We start from the raw sequence: 19,276 nt of genomic DNA on the forward strand, positions 1-19,276 counted from the left end.
TTTTTTGGAATTTGCTTATAATATTATGTGACATAGCATCTAATGGTTCTATATTTGTGAGCCTGTGAAATTAATTTACCAGGGAGGACGTTTTAAAATCATTATCAGAATTTTATTCTCAATCCTTTGAAGCGTTTTCTTCTTGTTGGAACAACAAATTGACCAAATTGGTATTGCATACAGACCAATTGGTAGTGCATACAGTGTAGCTGGTCGGAAAATTTGTTTATAAATTAATAATTACAATTTCTGTATATAAAAGGATATAAACATCCTTAATCCTTGAAAGTGAGTTTTTTGACATACACGGATACAAATTCCTTGCCGGTACCATGATTGAGAAATTATGAAAATCATGAAACATGTCTTCTTATGAAATCATGTCTACTACTGATGGTTCTATGAGCAAATATTGTGTACGTTAAACCAAAGTATTTAGCTTGATCAAGCCGTTCAAGTAGATAATGTGATTATTGTTGGGTTAAGAAAAGAGGCTCTTGGCTTATGAGGAAAGATAATTAATTGTGTGTTTGCAGCATTTGGTGCAATTTTCCATTTTGACAGATAATCATTGAAAATATTTAAGCATCTTTGTAGGCAACCAGAGATCACTTTCAGATTTCTAAATGTAGCTAACAGACTAGCGATATCTGACAACCAACGGGTAGATTTGGAATATCAGAAGTGAAAATGTCATACAATATTGGAGCTACGGTCGAGCCATGCGGAACATCTGGTCGTACGGGTAGCAATTCAAATAGCTAACCTTTAGAGTACGATCAGTTAAATAATTTTGAATAATTTGAATCAAATAAACAGGAAACTGGATGTGGGACATTTTGGCTATTATACTTTTGTGCCAAACACTGTCGAATGCGTTTTTTATGTCTAGAAGAGCAACTCCAGTGGATAACCCAGAAGATTTATTTGCTTTTATCATGTTCGTTACTCTTACAAGTTGATGAGTAGTGTAATGTTCATGACGAAACCCAAACTGCTCTGGTAAAAAAATTCTATTCCCATATATATTAGACATCATTCTCAACAAAATAATTGTTCAAAAAGTGTACTGATAAGAAAGTAAACTTATTGGTCGTTAACTTTATGTTTCTGCTGCTTCAACGAGTCAAAGTTTGTTGAGTCACCTTCAAGAAATTTAATTGGAGAGAAAAATCTTGGAAAAGTGCATATACGTACACACACACATTTCCGATATCGTCGAGTTGAATCGAATGGTATATAGCATTAGAGGTCTCCGAAGCTCCAATCATAATTAAGTTTTTTCAGCCATTGCACAGTGGAAAAAAAAGATCCAACAGGCGAATTTACTCAATTATTTCATACAAACCTGAGTAAATATTTTCAAAGTTGGTATTTCGTATGCAAAAATTACCGAAATTGATGATAGTTATAAGATCGGGAAAATGCACTATCATGCCCGTTTTGCTCCAATTTATCTTTTTTCTGACCTTACTTCGAAGACTAACTGTGAAACTCTGGAAAAATGAGTTTGACTAATCGGAAGCTACTCCTGACATGTTCATAAGTTCGATAAATGTATTGTTTTTAATGAAAATGACCGCAATCAACTGTATTCTGTTTTATCCCAAATCATCTTCTTCTGGAATTTACAGAAAAAAGTTCTACTGATTGTTGTTTGGACCAATTATGTTTTTTTTCCATAACTACGTTTATTTAATAGGCAATATACATAAGTTTTTCTTCGCCGTGGCATCCACAATACATAGTACTTTAAACCTAATACCTTTCGAATGGGAGCGGGTCATATCGCCGAAAGTCGTTTCACCGAATGCCATTTCGCCGAAAGTCGTTTCGCCAAATAGGTCATTTCGCCGAAAGTCGTTTCGCCGAAAGGGTCATATCTCCTGCATGTTATGTCTCCTGTATAACTGATGTGGTGCAGCTACATAACCGAAGCCAAGACGCCAGCTGAGTCGGCCGCCGACCCGCCGTCGGAAGCGGCGGCCTCTTGCATACAAATCTGTAACCGCCTCGTTTGCCCGGTCTACTCAAAGCTAGGTTTCTTTGCTTTGGTTAGGTCCGAACGAGCGGTAACGAGGTCGGCCAGCAGATGAACCAAAACGATGTGGCGTAGCCGCATTAGATATTTTTTCAATTTCACTTAATAAACGGAAAATACCACCTACATTTGCCTGGTAAATACACCTATGCAATTGCTTTGATGCTTACTAGCTAATAGTCAACAAGTTTTCTTGGAAACTACTTTCTGAGGTTCATGAATCAAGCCATTCAAGAGTACAACAATCAATCATTATTCAAGAAGTACAATGGTAGGTCAACAAAACGGGCGTTAACGCTATCATCTTTCGTTTGTCTTTAATTTAAATCAATTCCAATTACGATTTCAAGACGATTTCAGGATTCGGCGAAATGACCCTTTCGTCGAAATGGCTTTCGGCGAAATGGCTTCCGGCCAAATGGCTTTCGGCGAAATGGCTTTCGGCGAAATGGCTTTCGGCGAAATGGCTTTCGGCGAAATGGCTTTCGGCGAAATGGCTTTCGGCGAAATGGGCTTCGGCGAAATGTCATTCGGCTAAATAACCCTTTCGGCGAAATGGCTTTCGGCGAAACGGCTTTCGGCGAAATGGCATTCGGCGAAATGACCCTGATTCCTTTCGAATATCATATTAGTATGTTGGTATTCCTTAGTTAATCTAATCACTGTATTTATCAAGCGAGCTGTTATTATAAATTACATTAAATAAAATACATTTATTTTGTACATGTACTATTTCAGGTTTGTTTGTATCAGTTCATCACTTTTATTCAATATCATATAGTTGGCTATTGGTTGAACACATGGAAGAGAAAACAGTCTAACATAAAATAAAATTTAAATTGGAACTCCAATGGACTTAATGAAATGATAAAGAAGTTTCATGAAAAGAAGATCAAATTATGGTTAAACAAATATAATTGATTGTTGAATTCAGATTTACAATCCCGACGCAGATCCAATATGATCTATAAATATTGGTCCATATTACGTAGAAAACTTCAATGATCCATGTACTCATAATAGAATGACAGTACTAGACCGTTTAACCCTCTTTACTGTATCTCTTTCTTGTATCTCTGGGAGAACTTTATTTCGCATTTCGAGGCTGAATGCGGTTGATTGAAATCGATTGATGTTCCGAAGAAAGACCTAAAAGTAAAATTACAGCTAGATTCAACGACCGCACGAATCATGTTATACCATTTCACCTCTTTTGATAAATATTCATCTACAATCCGTAAGAAGATCCAAAACTAACTATTAATATTGGTCCATATTACGCAAAACACTTCAGTGATCCAAATACACATAATGGGAATGAGAGTACTAGCCCGTGTATCCCGCTTTACCTCAATTTTTACTTGTGTTACCTTTTTTTCTAATATTTAATGAAAATAAGAAGCATAGCTACCATATTTCTGCTGCCGTTCAAAGAGACAGCATAGAAATTTTGTTTTATTCTTAGTCACATTCGAACCATTTTCCAAATGTGGAGCGAAATCTTAAGACTGAAAATTCGGAGGATTTTCCGAGTCTTATCCAAAACAGGTCTGAAAAATGAGTGTTTTTGTGATGTTTCACAATTATCTGGAAAAATAATGCGATGATATAATTTTTTTCCGATTAACCTTATGATGGCTACAAGGATCATATTCACACACATTTTTGAAAAACCTTTTCACGCTTTTCATAGAAAATCAAATAATTTCAAAAATTTCGATCGGTTATATGAAATTCGTTGATTTTCTATGAAAAGCGTGAAAAGGTTTTCCAATAATGTGTCCAAATGTGATCCTTATAGCCAGCATAAGGTTGATTTGAAAAAAAATTTTCATACCATCGAATTATTTTTTCAAATAATTGTGAAAGATCACAAAAAACTCATTTTTTCAGAGCTATTTTTGATAAGACTCGGAAAATCCTCCGAATTATTCAGCTATTTTTGCCCTTCAGATAGATAATAGCTTCTCAAAAGTCTGTATGTTTTTGGTTTTGGCAAATATTTCAAAACTCCCATCCAAATTTTCCTAAAACCACCCGTGCGCATGGTATTAAAAAAAACTTGTTTTATTCCACCTTGTGGTGTAATGATGCCTTTCTCATGTATAATATTGTGGTATTGATCTTTGTCGTATTCTGTCATTCGTTCCCATACTCCCTTTTTTTCACTCCGTTTTCCACAAAATTACTTCTCCATGTTTCTTTCAATCTCTTAGGTAACATCACCATCATCGTCCACGGAAAACTGCTCCAATCGATGACCAACATGCGGACCACCCGCCGGGTATCCGTGGCCTGGGGGTGTTTCTCGCGGACCCACGTAGAATCGTCATCTGGAAGACACTCGTATTACATTCAATCCATCGACCATTGCCGATCGCCAACTGCAACTGCAACTGAATCTGCCAGAATCGACCATTGCGACCGGAATACGTCACTACCCTAATGATAATACCCTAGTTTTAAGTTAGTCGTTAATCAAGATAAGAAAATACCCTTGGCATCTTAGAGCTTTAGCAGTGTGCCTTTAAATATATTATTAATGAAAAAAAAAAATATTGTGGTATTCTAATCAAAAATTTTCTCTTCGATTTTTGAAAGAACCCAAGGGATTGTTTGTGCATTAACTAGTATAACATTGATAATAAAACAGTTCTTTGCTCGCGTAGGGCATCCTTAATAAAACGAAGTGGGTTCACTATTATATGTACTTCCAGCAGCGGATCCCTAGACCCGGTATAATCGAAGTCAGTTCGTGTGGCTACCAACTATTATGACCTACAAACTCTATTAGTTTTTATTCAAATTTTGAAGATTTTATGCAATTCTGCCATCGCACTCTAAATGACAATTTAAATTTTTGTTGTATCCAAAAATATGCAGCAATTTTTGGTAACCTTTTTTTGAGTGACGGTGTATAATATTCAACACACTTTACCCTATAACTTCTAAACCGGAGGTCGGATTCAGATGAAATTCAGAAATTCAGTATGCGGCCGTGAGACCTTTGATTTGAATATAAGTTTGTGAAAATCGGTCAAACCATCGCTGAGAAAAGTGAGTGAGATTCATTTTGGTATATACGATCACTATTTCCGGTGCTTCCGGAACCGGATACCGGGAATCAGGATAACCGAAACCGGTTTGTTTAGTTGCCTACTGATAATAGCTATCAATTTGTGTAGTTTTACGACCAGTTTAGACATTTTTTACATGTTTTGTTCCGCCGGTTTAAGTGACGGTGTACAATATGTTGGATCGTAATGAAATTCAGGAATTTCGTATGGGACCTTGAGCAGTGCGGTAAAATTTAATTTTCATTCGAATAATATAGAATGAAAATGAAATTTATGGCCATTGTCCGTCAGCATATCCCTTCTAATACATTTGACTTTTGCTGCCATTTTCAAGTGAAGCTCCCTGAATTTATCGTCAGTTGAATAATCGTACCTAGTCATTTGAAGTTTTGCTTGCTCAGTTTCAAGTGCCAAGTAGTCTAGCTGGTTCATTGTCTTCGCTCTTGGTAGTAAGCAATTTCGAACGAATAGAATTATAAATAAAGTAAAGTGCTAAAAATGAAAACTTAAGGAGGAAACAATTAATTTATGTGTATTCTGTGATTGATATTTAAGCTATCTGATTAGTCTTTCATCTATTATCTTGAACCAATTCGAATGTTTACATGAACCTAATTTGAAGGCCGCTCTCACACTATTGAAACAGATATTTTGTTACTTCAAGAGATCAACTGACGGTGGTTAAAGTGAGCCTCGATTGAAGAGAAACGAGCGATGAACTGAATGCTGCTCAATCGGGCCGTCAGCAAACATTGTGTGTGTCAGCGAGTGAAGTTTACTGCAGTGGAGAGATCGTCAATGTGTTCCACATTCAGTTTCAATTGAATTGAATGAAGTTTTACTTCACTGACCGTGAGACCTTTCATTTGAATCTAAATTTGAGGAAATCGGTTGAAGCATCGCTGAGAAAAGTGAGTGAGATATATTTTGGTAAATATTACCACTTACCGGTGCTTCCGGATCCGGATACCGGGAACCAGGATAGCCGGAATCGGTTTATTTAGTTGGCTACTGATAACGACTATCAATTTATGTAGTTTTGAGACCAGTTTGAACATTTTTTACGTGTTTAAGCGACACATTATACCTTATAACTCTGGAACCGAAAGTTGGATCCAAATAAAATTCAGATTCGACCAGGATAACCGGAATCGGTTTGTTTAGTTGTTTACTGATAATGGCTATCGATTTGTCTAGTTACAATATTGAACACACTTGTACATGTATTGTATTGTACATCGCTGAGAAAAGTGAGTGAGATCCATTGTGGTAACTATATATGACCACTATTTCCGGTGCTTCCGGAATCGAAGAAAAAGGCGGGTGGGTAATGTCAGAGACATAACTGGATGTCGTGAATACGAAAACAACTGACATGTTCCTTAACACTTCCGAATATCAATTGTATGAATTATGCACGCATTCCCCTTTTTCACATTTTTCGCAAAAACAAAGAAAGCTTCACTTGATCTCGATTACTGTGAATTTCACACAGCGAAAAGTGCACAAATCTAAGCAAACTGTTCTTGATTTGCACTAAACTGAGGATATTCCCTACGATTTGCGAACAACAAATCCTAATAGTTTTTTAGAAAACTTTTAGAGCCATTAGAACGGCTGATATTGTGCAATGCTCTCCACCGTTGTTTTTTCCCAATGCTAATGACTGGCAGCTGTGACGTAATCGCTCTTGTCAAAAGCGAAACTAGCTGTGCAGACGACACAAAACACATCTGCTTGCAGGGACGATAGAATCCAAACTGATTGAATTTTTGTTAAGAGATTTCCTTTTATGTGATTTCGTTTGTAGCTTTTTCACTAATGGGCGGTCCTAACGGCTATAAAAATAGCCGCATACAGAATTTTATTGTCGATTATTTCATTTCGGATTTGCATAATTTATTGAAAGAAACTATCAATATGCTGTAGGGATTCGTTTCTAGCATTCACAAGGACAAAATTGAGGAACTCACTGCGATATTCACCACTTTTCGGAACATTTTTCCCGGACGATTTGTTGTACAGCAGCAGATATTTTGTTCTCTTCCTTAGAACGCGTTCTGATTGGCTGGTGTTGACATGGAGCAAATGAGACAGGTTTTTCAATAGTGTACTATTGAAATACTTCAATGCTTTTGCTATACACGTTTAAATTGAAAAATTACGATTCTATTGGTAGTTAGATTATATAAATCCTTTCACAGATCACTGAGCTATGAGCTTTAAAAATACGAGAAAGGCAAACGCGCCTTATGAATTATCCTCTTTGATACTCGTTTATGCCAAACATTTCAGAAAAGTTTAATTTTGAATTATTTGAGACTATGTCACAAAACTGAAAATTTTATCATAAAATTGTGATCATATTTCCGATGGCATGTCGCAAGAATTATGTTGATTCATTAGATACAACAATAGATATTCACGATCAAAAACTTATCACTCTCTCAGAAGGTAAATTTTGAAAAGGCACCCCATAGTAAAGTAAGTCGTATTCACGACAAAACTTATGTAAGCTGTCTTAAGAAATAAACGTATTTATGGAAAAAATCGATTTTCATCAACCGCAATCAGCCTGCTTCCGGTATGCGAAAGAAAGTTTAACCGGAAATACGACTTCTGATATAAAGTTGGGCTAGTATTGTCATTTCCATTGTGTTTATATTGATAGATCGTATTGGATCTACTTTTGGATTGTAGATCTTATATCAACTGAAGATTATAACTAGAAAAGAAATGGAGTAAACCGGTACAACGATTTTGCTACTGTCATTAAAACTATATGCAATCACTTTGTTCGGCTTTTTTACATCAGAAACACTCTATTCGCTCTTCTGCAATTACGGAACTTGGGGTAAAATGAACATGATTGCGTGTTGTGCGGTCCTTCTAAATGCGTGGAATCGATTTTACTGGTCATTTTACACCAAAAAAGTGCTTTGTGGTCAGCTGTATCATGCCTGCAAAAAATTGTCGTTTGAGGTCCATTTTTCCAGACTCTGCATTGTATTACATTTAAAAAAAAGGCTAAAATCTATTCGTCAATGAGTTTTCCTTTGCGATATATTTGCGAGCGGCACCAAATAATTCAGCTGGTGGCGATATAATATATCTAACATATACTGATGAGAAGATCCGTTTTTCTTAGAATTGATTTATGTGTATATTTGAAAATGTATAACTTACCATCAAATTTAGAAAACTCCACAATTTTCTTGCGCTCTATTTTAGAATAATCTTTTTTATTGGGAATTTTCCGTCCAAAAAAACCATCATGCACAATATACAAATCAAATTCGAAACCAACATCTTGTGCCACCTTCTGCAATAAATCCATTGACAGGCCAAAGCAACATCTTGTACTAGAAAAGTTTACAGACATTAATACAATTAAAACCGTAACAACAACTAACCTGTATAACGTCTTCGTTCGCGCCTCTTCCTTCGTATCAATAGTTTTATGAGTTACATCTGATCTTTTCCGAGTTTCAATCAAATTGAACACATGGGACAAATTTGTTCTACCAGAGTTATACATTTGGTAACATAACACTCCCCGAAGGCACTTTTCGTTATCACCAATTTTCGTTTCCATGACGAATGGAGGTGCAAGTGCCACTACAATGCGAAACACAAATCGTGCTTTGGAAGGTAGTCCTGAAAATATGAAAAATATATATTTTTACATATATCGTAATCAATAGTTGCGCTTTTTTTATCAACCAAAAGTATTAGGTTAACGAGAACCTCATTTAACTCAGCTCAAGTAGCCTTTAGTCAGAATGTGATTAGGGTGTTTTAGAGGGCTATTTTCACGATTCAAATCTGATTTTCTGAGAAACGGTGACGAGTATCAAAAAACCCAACTGACAATCTCTTAGAAAATTAGTTTAGATTGTTCTGTGAAAATTTCCGAATGGTTCATTGACATTAGCGGTCGGGAAAGTGTTTTTTCTGAAGTAAGGAATTGCATAGCTGAAAACGCCGTCTTTCAACTTGTTCATTGCATATCTCGCCTTCAAAAGCATGGATCAAAAATCTATCCTGACAATGTCTAGATAATTTAATTTAGATGCGATTAGTGCATAAAAACATACATGTTGTCGCGATAAAAATGAAATGAATGTTATTTTTGTGAAGGTAAGCCGATTTCTATGTACGCGCCATTTTTTCTGCTCCAGTTTCCTGGTGACGTAACGAAACATGAGAGAGAAATAAAATCGGTTCAGCAAGGTTGCCAAACAGTAGCTTTGTTTTATGCAGACACATTTTATGTAAACTTGTAATCGAAAATATCGAAACTTTTCTGGTCACCCAGCCCATCGAGAGTCATTTTGCACATATGGGAGAGAGCATGGAGAGAAATATAATACGCATAGCGAGACACGTGGTCGATTCAAGCTTAGTTTCTAGTTCCTGAAGCACCGGAAATAGTGGTCATATATTCCTAAATGTATCTCACTCACAGTTTAAATTCAAATGAAAGGTCGCCGACGGAGTTCCTAAATCTTATCCGCATTCAACTTCCGGTTCCGAAATTATAGTGTAGAGTGCTTTGAAAATTTTATACCGTCACTTGAAGCGGAGAAACAAAAACCTGTTTTAATCTACCTAGTGGTGTAATGATGCCTTTCTCATATCAATCATACTATCATATATAATACTGTGGTATTCTTCAAAATTATTTTTCTTCGATTCTTAAAAGACTAACCGAAATAGATTTGTTCGACCGTCTACTGATAAAAACTATCAATTGGAAACGATTTGAGGTTAATTCAGAAAACTTTTTACGGTTTTTCGCTCTTTTCAGTGATGGTATAAAATTTTTAACACATTTTACCCTATATTTCCAGATCCGGAAGTCGGATCCGCATGAAATTCAGGAATAACGCATGGAACCACAGGACCTTTCATTTGAATCTAAGTCTGTGAAAATCGGTTCAGCCATCTCCGAGAATAGTTAGTGCAAAAAACGTTACATACTCACACACATACATACACATACATTTTGCGTACTCGACGAACTGAGTCGAATGGTATATGACACTTGGCCCTCCGGGCCTCGGTTCAAAAGTCGGTTTTCACAGTGATTACATAACATAATTTATCCAAATTGGCTTCAAAACTATACCAATCAATAGCTATTGTCAGTAAGCAGCGAAACAAACTGATTCTGGCTATCCTGGTCCCAGTTTTCAGTTTTGGAAGCACCGGAAATAGTAGTCGTATATTCCTAAATGGATCTCACTCACTTTTCTCAACGATGGTTTGACCGACTTCCACAAATTTGGGTTCAAATGAAAGGTCTCGTGATTCTCTACGAAAATCCTCATTTTCATCTAGATCCGACCTTCGGTTCCGAAATAATAGGATAAAGAAAGTGAAAAATTGTATACCGTCACTTAAAGCGATCAAAGCACTGTTTCATTCTGTAGGTTATACTAGTTAATGCACAAACAATCTCTTTGATTTCATTGAAGAAACGAAAAAAAATTTTGATTTAATACTACAGTAGTGTATATGACAATATGATTGATATGAGAAAGGCATCATTACACCACCAGAGCTGCTAAATGTCACTATCAACGAGCAACTTTGCACGACGAAGATTGGAAAGTTTATGTCACTGGACTGCTGCCAACCAGGCTCTACCAATCATCATATATTGAGTGTCTGAGAGCCGATCTGTCATAACTTAAATTCTCTTGATATTATACTCACCAGGACGCTCATTGATTGCCGATGCGATTGATATTATTTTCATTTCTCCTGTCACTGCTTGATTACGATGTGACTAAATATTAATCAAGCAGCATAAACATTGAACTAAATTCATGTGCACCAATAAACTCCGAAATCCGATGACTTTTTACAAAGAACAATTAACTTTATCAATTTATGTTTATGTTAGTACTCTCATGGAATTTTTTTACTTCAACAGGGAATAGGAGAATGAGAGAGAGAACAAAATGCGTCACCTGTCTTTGACTGAGTATACTTCTACTTGGTCATTGAACTATCGAGTATCTCATTTGACAGACACTTTGACCGTACCGATTACAGTTGACGATGATTTTAGTCAGTCTGTCAAGGTCATTTGACATGATTGACAATTTGCAGCTCTGTACACCACTAGGTGGATTAAAACAGGTTTCTGTTTCAATGCGACCCATTGGGCCGTATGAATAAAACGTAGCAAATTTGAATTCAGGTATTAAGGTGAAATGTAGCGTCATAAAATGCGCGCAAAATTTTATCCGCTTCAGTTGAACGAACCGTCGCACAAAGCATACCAAGAAAAACGGACACATAGAAACAAGAACTTTTTTCAATGATTGAGCGCAGTGGGTTTACCTCTCGTTATATTGGCTTGTAATAAAGACTGAACGTAATGGATTTTGAATCCTTCACACTTTGAATATATGCTAATACAATCGTTATTGTTAGTGATTACTCTTACACTAGAGCTTAGAACTATAAATCATGTGTAATTATGAATGACTAACATGAGGTTATATGTATATGTATTAACCAACTTGATAACCATGTATATGCCTGTTGTTTATCAATGTTTATCACATTGTTTATATCACGATAATACTTGGTTTGTATTTCATTCAGTAGCTTGTCAATGATGAAGTTATAGTTTTGCTATAAAAATTGCTACAATCTAAAATAATACCTGTTATACGATATCACACAGCCAAGTTTTATTGCTTCAGCAACATCAATGCATTGAACTCAACAGAATTGGACATTATTAGCATTATAAATGACAGTTACTTAGAAAATAAACAATTTCTTACAATACCCATTTTATTGTATTCAACTCGTTTTTATTTCAACACAAAACCCAATGCTGCATAAATTCGCGTCATAATTTTACATGTAATTTTTGCTCACGATATAATGCCACCGTGCCCACCGTGCATTTCTCACACCACCTCAATACGAAACAGCAGCGCGCAAGCAATTAAAAAAATGCAGAAAAGTTTATGAAAACTTTTTCAATTTTCGGTTGTTTTCGCTAAAATTTTATAATTTTGAGTTGCATTTTCAGATTCTTTGTGAAATTCTGCTACAAATACTACTTTTCAGTTCAAAAATCATCCCCGTGGGACGGAACAGTGACCGTTCATACATTTCAAAAACCAATTACGGCTCGGCAAAGCAAAATTTCAAAATTCTAAGAATACTTAGTTATGATAAATTTGATTTCGAAAACTTAAGTGTTTTTGGTTTTTCGAAAATCGGTCTAGTTATTGAATAATTGATCAAAAACGCGATTTTCGCATTCCGCTACATTTCACCTTAAATGCTACATGTGGATCACGTCCCTGTCAAAAGAAGAGACTTTACTAAACAATGACTATCCCAATAGCAAGCCCTAATTCAAGGTGTTATGCGACTCGTACTGAGGAATGAATGGATTGAGGACTAAAGATTTCAAACCAACGGAGATTAAAAGGGCACCTTGCGCCCCCTAGCTATATAAAGGAGCAAGGAGGGGTGGACGTCTCACAGGAATCGATTCATCTGAGAAAGGGACCCAAGGCATTCAGATAGCCACGTTCAAGCTATCAGTCATGGATGCTAATGGGGTCCGAAAATGGAGCAAGCTAAAAGTTGGATGGTCGGTTTACCCAGTGACCTTATACCACTAGCCGATGGTGGATATGTGCTTCAGGTGCTTCGAATCTGGCCACAAGTCTTGGGACTGCAAAGTCCCAAACCGGAGCACCCACTGTAAGCGTAAGGTTTTTAATTGCAACAAAACACTACGGAGTGTGGTCTACGCGGACAAAAAGCAGACTCAAAACCACGCTATGGGGGGCACGCGTGCTCTTTTGGCGAGAGGGGATCGACCGTGGATCAACAAACGACCGGTCTATTTGTGGAAACCTTCAAGCCACCTGCTTAAGAGCCAGAAGAAGAAAGCAAAGAGCTAGACCACCGGATGATGATGATGGTGATGATGGTCCCACCTCATACCCCTGCAAAGGTGTGAGCAGAACGAGTTATCTAGATGATAATTAATTTTTTAGCACATATCTTAACCAGTAAACGAAAGCCAAAAAACCCCTTCTTAATCCACCTAGTGGTGTGATAATGCCTTTCTCTTCTTTCATAACAGTATCATGAAAATATGTTTCATACTTTTATTAAATAATTTTGGATACTAATTTTGACAACAATTGATGCAGATTGATTCGAATAGTTCACAAAAGCATGCTTCAGTGTTTATGTCACACAGTCAGCATCTAAATAGCCACTTAGTGGAATTTTCATATATCTTGGAAAATCACCATAGGGGGGAGTACATGAAATTTTCGAAATCGAAAAAAAATTTTTGATGCCAAAAGGCTTAGAATTGCATGAAACGTCGAGATTTAGTGTCATCTCGGAAAAAAAAATTTTGAAAAAGTCGACTTTTTGGGACTTAGAAAAAATATGAAAATTTTTCTAAGTCCCAGAAAGTTGATTATTTCAAAAAATTTTTTTTTCGAGATGACACTAAATTTCGATGTTTTATGCAGTTTTAAGAGTTTTGGCATCAAAAAAAGTACGGGTGTGTAATGTCAGAGACATAACTGGATGTCGTGAATACGAATAAAACTGATACACTTTCTTTATACTTCCGAATTCGAACTGGTAGTTGATCGATTGTGTGAATTGTGCAACTTTCCCCTTTTTCACTACTAGAATTTCAAACGATGCGCCTAGACTAAATAACAGATTAGTTACATTAACGACTGCTCCACCTGATGATTGAAGTCCAAATGAGAGCACCATCTGAGCGTTTGAGGTTTGGCACCACGCAAAAGGTCTGCTCTCATTATTGCCGACCGCTGCTCCCGACGATTGAAGTCCAAATGAAAGCACGACCTAAGCGTTTGAGGCTTTATACCACGCAAAAGGTCTGCTTTCATTGCCGACTGCTCCACCTGAAGACTGAAGTCCAAATGAGAGATATGTTCTGAGCTTTTGAGGTTTTTAACCACGCAGAAGGTGCACTCTCCGAAGCTGCTGGTCCCACGACGTCTGCTTGCATCCAACGCATAAGAAGAAATTACCGGTTTTCGACCACGGTTCCTTTTTAATACGCAGTCAGTTGAAGATATATGCCTGACTACCTCAAAATCGTCGTCCTTGCGCGAAAAAGCCAAGCAAAAGTAAAGAGTTTTCCGCATTGTTTTCAAAATTTGAGAAAACTTAATATTTGAGTTGTTTGTGGTTATCTCACACTGTTCAAAATATTATCCTAAATTCCTGATCATATTTTTAATGAAATGGTGAAAGAGTTATGTTGCTGCCTTTAATATAAGTCGAGATATTCGCGAATAAGTTCTGCCCATTCTTCCATATGGCTAATTTTGAAAAGGCACCCCATAGTAAAGTAAGTCGTATTCACGACAAAAATTTTCGATTTTGGAAATTTCATGTACTCCTCCCTATGGTGCTTTATCAAGATCGAAAATTGCCAAACCTTTACCACCGGGCAGCACCCCTTAAGCATGTCCGATTTAGGTCAAATTTTGCATGAAGACTTTTTTCGAGGTGGTTAAACTTTTGAGCACTAGAACTTTACGAAAATAGAGTTGATCCCAAAATTTTGGCACCCTTATATATATAAGAGCGGTAAAAATCAACGTGTTTTGTCGGTTACGTCACTTATACAATCATATCTCCGGAACCAAAAGTCACAGTCATTCGATCTTCGAACTTGATCAATGGCCCGACAGTAGCTTTCAAACGAGCCCAAGTTTGTTAAAATCGGATCAGCCATCTCTGAGAAAATTGAGCGCGTTCAAATACAACGCTTTTTGTCGGTTACGTCACTTATACGATCATATCTCCGGAACCAAAACTCACAACCATTTGATCTTCGAACTTGATCAATGGTCCGACAGTAGCTTTCAAACGAGCCCAAGTTTGTTAAAATCGGTTCAGCCATCTCTGAGAAAATTGAGCGCGTTCAAATATCTTCGAAAAGTGCACACACATACACACACACACACATACACACACACACACACACACACACACACAGACATTTTCCGATCTCGACGAACTGAGTCGAATGGTATATAACACTATGGGTCTCCGAGGCTCCGTTCGAAAGTCGGTTTTTCCAGCAATTCTAATACCTTTCTATAGAGAAAGGCAAAAAGCCTTCTTAGTCCACTTAGTGGAGTTTTCATATATCTTGAAAAAATCACCATAGGGGGGAGTACATGAAATTTTCGAAATCGAAAAAAAATTTTTGATGCCAAAAGGCTTAGAATTGCATGAAACGTCGAGATTTAGTGTCATCTCGAAAAAAATTTTTTTTGAAAAAATCGACTTTTTGGGACTTAGAAAAAATATGAAAATTTTTCTAAGTCCCAGAAAGTTGATTTTTTCAAAAAAAAATTTTTTCGGGATAACACTAAATTTCGATGTTTTATGCAGTTTTAAGAGTTTTGGCATCAAAAAAAATTTTTTATTTTGGAAATTTCATGTACTCCCCCCTATGGTGCTTTTTCAAGATCGATAATTGTCAAACCTTTACCACCGGGCAGCACCCCTTAAGCATGTCCAATTTAGGTCAAATTTTGCATGAAGGCTTTTTTCGAGGTGCTTAAACTTTTGAGCACTAGAACTTTACGAAAATAGAGTTGATCCCAAAATTTTGGCACCCTTATATATACAAGAGCGGTAAAAATCAACGTGTTTTGTCGGTTACGTCACTTATACAATCATATTTCTGGAACCAAAAGTCACAACCATTTGATCTTCGAACTTGATCAATGGCACGACAGTAGCTTTCAAACGAGCCCAAGTTTGTTGAAATCGGATCAGCCATCTCTGAGAAAATTGAGCGCGTTCAAATACAACGCTTTTTGTCGGTTACGTCACTTATAGAATCATATCTCCGGAACCAAAAATCACAGCCATTTGATCTTCGAACTTGATCAATGGCCCGACAGTAGCTTTCAAACGAGCCCAAGTTTGTTCAAATCGGTTCAGCCATCTCTGAGAAAATTGAGCGCGTTCAAATACAACGCTTTTTGTCGGTTACGTCACTTATAGAATCATATCTCCTGAACCAAAAATCACAGCCATTTGATCTTCGAACTTGATCAATGGCCCGACAGTAGCTTTCAAACGAGCCCAAGTTTGTTCAAATCGGTTCAGCCATCTCTGAGAAAATTGAGCGCGTTCAAATATCTTCGAAAAGTGCACACACATACACACACACACACATACACACACACACACAGACATTTTCCGATCTCGACGAACTGAGTCGAATGGTATATAACACTATGGGTCTCCGAGGCTCCGTTCGAAAGTCGGTTTTTCCAGCAATTCTAATACCTTTCTATAGAGAAAGGCAAAACGATCTAGTTAGGGTAACAGGTATAGATTTTTCCTCAAAAGAACGACTGACAACAAAAGAATATTCAAATACTTCGGATTACTATCCACGATTAATCAAGAAAATTTACAACCCGGGAAGATCCTTGATCACAGCAGGAATCGAACCCGATATCTTTTCCAGTATCAGATAGTAAGGTCCTTCCTGCCGGACCAGTTCATCGCTAAAAACATCTGCTACGATGTATTAACGAGACTGCGGATGAGCAGAGCCAAGCCCAATTCCATTCACAACTGTCGATCCCAATTAGTTTCCCAAATCTATTCCTCAAATTACTAATCAAACCGAACAAGGTCAAGAGTCAAACTTGACACACTGATTGCCAAAGTTCTTTGACAATAATAGAACATAGTCCAGTTCTGTTCACTTTCTAAATAGTCGCCAAATGTTTCACGCGCGAGACTCAAACGTTTATAGACTGTTCATTATTTTTAACTTTCAAAAAAAAATTAAAAAAATCAATCATCATCCTACTGAACACAGTAACTTAATACGTTTCACAATAATATATAAAAACAAAAGGTGAATACAATCTTCGTAGTACGTAAAAAGTATGGGTGTGTAATGTCAGAGACATAACTGGATGTCGTGAATACGAATAAAACTGACACTCTTTTTTATGCTTTCGAATATCAATTAGTTGATCGATTGTGTAAATTGTGCAAGATTTCCCCTTTTCACTCCTAGAACTTGAAATGATACACCTCAACTAAAGTACAGATTAGTTACATTAAACATTCTGACATACAATTAAATATTACGAAATAACCAGTATAGTTCTTTATGATTAAAAAGTACGGGTGTGTAATGTCACAGACAGGTGTCGTGAATACGAATATAACTGAAACGCTTTCTTGTTACTTTCGAATATCAATTAGTTGATCACTTATATTAATTATGCCAGCTTTCCCCTTTTTCACTATTAGAATTTGAAACGATGCACCTAAATTGAGTCGGTGCTGTGCAAAATAGCTAATTGATAGAAAGTTCGTACAACAACTACGAATTCCAACTGGTTAAAAAAAGGGATTGTTTATAGTACAGTAAAATAAAATTTCGCATAGTTCTTTGGAAATATGTTATTGGTTCTACAAAGAACCGATTCGAAAAATGCAGGAATTGGGCATTAGACCTGAGTTCAAGAATTAAACTCAGAACTTAGAACACGTTCAGAATTTAATTGCAATTTAGTTTTTAAACTAGTTTCGAAACTGAAATCAGTTTCGGAATCCAATTCCAACATGCAGGTTCTAAATTCTAAGCCTGTGTTATGGGACTGTGTTCATGAAACATGATTTTGAAACTAAATTCTCCTACCGACGATTGAAGTCCAAATTAAAGCATGACCTTACGAAGTCCATATGAAAGCACGACATTAGCGTTTGAGGCTTTATAAAACCCAAAACGTCTGATTTCATTGCCGACTGCTGTACTTGACGACCGAAGTCCAAATGAAAGCACGATCTCCGCGTTTGAGGTTTTGTACCACGCTAAAAGTCTGCTCTCATTACTGGCGTCTGCTGCTCCCGACGATCGATATACAAATGAAAGCACGACTTGAGCGTTTGAGGCTTTATACCACGCAAAAGGACTGCTCTCATTGCTGACTGCTCCACCTAACGACCGAAGTCCAAATGAGAGCATGATCTGGGCGTTTCAGGTTTTGTACCACACTAAAGTCTGCTCTAATTACTGGCGTCTGCTGCTTCCGACTATCGAAGTCCAAATGAAAGCACGACCTGAGCGTTTGAGGCTTCATACCACGCAAAAGGTCTGCTTTCATTACCGACTGCTCCACCTGACGACCGAAGTCCAAATGAGAGCACGACTTGAGCGTTTAAGGCTTTGTACCACACAAATGGTCTACTCTCATAACTGGTGACTGCTGCTTCCGACAATCGAAGTTCAAATGAAAGCACGACCTGAGCGTTTGAGGCTTTATGCCACGCAAATGGATTGCTTTCATTGCTGACTGCTCCACCTAACGACCGAAGTCCAAATGAGAGCATGACCTGGGCGTTTCAGGTTTTGTACCACACTAAAAGTCTGCTCTCATTACTGCCGTCTGCTGCTCTCCACGATCGAAGTCCAAATTAAATCACGACCTGAGCGTTTCACGCTTTATACATGGTTTGTTCTTACTGATGTTGGTGGGAGAACCTCACCTCAACACCCAGTTCCGTCTGAAGCACTAGAAGAAATGAACTATTTTCAATCAAAGTTTACCTTTTATACTCGTACAGTAGATAATAGGAACTGATACCTAAAACCGTCGTCCGGGTGCGAAAAAAGCAAACAAACGTGATGATCATGTTTCCGATAGCTTGTACAAAATTTATGTTGTTGAGTTAAGTACATAAAGAGATATTCGCAACAAAGGTCTGCCCGTTCTTGTACAGGGAAAATTTTGAAAAGGCGTACCATAGCAAACAAGGTCGTATTCACGACAAAAAAAGCTAAAAAGTTATCTTAAAAAATCTTAAACTAGATAGCTGCTTACAAAACGGACTTTATGTGTGAAATACATAACTTTTTGAACTCACCAAAGTCGTTGCGCGTTTGATCTGTCGTGGCATTGAATTGATGAAAATTATACCCTTGTACAAACTCATTAGTTTTGCGATCTGGCTGACAAAAAGCTTAGTTTTCTATCATCAGATCCTTCATCAATTCTATTACACAAATATCGAGGCAGCATACCATTTAGGGTTTTGAAAATGAATACCATGGTTAAGT

The 19,276-nt window shown here is 37.1% G+C and overlaps 1 protein-coding gene across 13 annotated transcripts in view; it reads right to left on the reverse strand.

Moving 5' to 3' along the window:
• LOC131434603 (glutamate receptor ionotropic, NMDA 3A-like) overlaps nt 1-19,276 on the reverse strand; it is a 646,413-nt gene that overhangs the window by 308,061 nt on the left and 319,076 nt on the right. For 12 of the 13 annotated variants that reach the window (XM_058601472.1, XM_058601471.1, XM_058601470.1 and 9 more), the window contains 2 exons: nt 8,532-8,775; nt 8,305-8,480 (listed from right to left, as the gene is read on the reverse strand). The exons of the other annotated variant lie outside the window; for it this stretch is intronic. In XM_058601472.1, the coding sequence (XP_058457455.1) occupies nt 8,305-8,480; nt 8,532-8,775 (420 nt within the window). The remainder of the gene's footprint in view (nt 1-8,304; nt 8,481-8,531; nt 8,776-19,276) is intronic. 13 annotated transcript variants of the gene reach the window in all.

The sequence above is a fragment of the Malaya genurostris genome, chromosome 3 (assembly GCF_030247185.1).
Source record: "Malaya genurostris strain Urasoe2022 chromosome 3, Malgen_1.1, whole genome shotgun sequence".
Taxonomy (NCBI): Eukaryota; Metazoa; Arthropoda; class Insecta; order Diptera; family Culicidae; genus Malaya; species Malaya genurostris.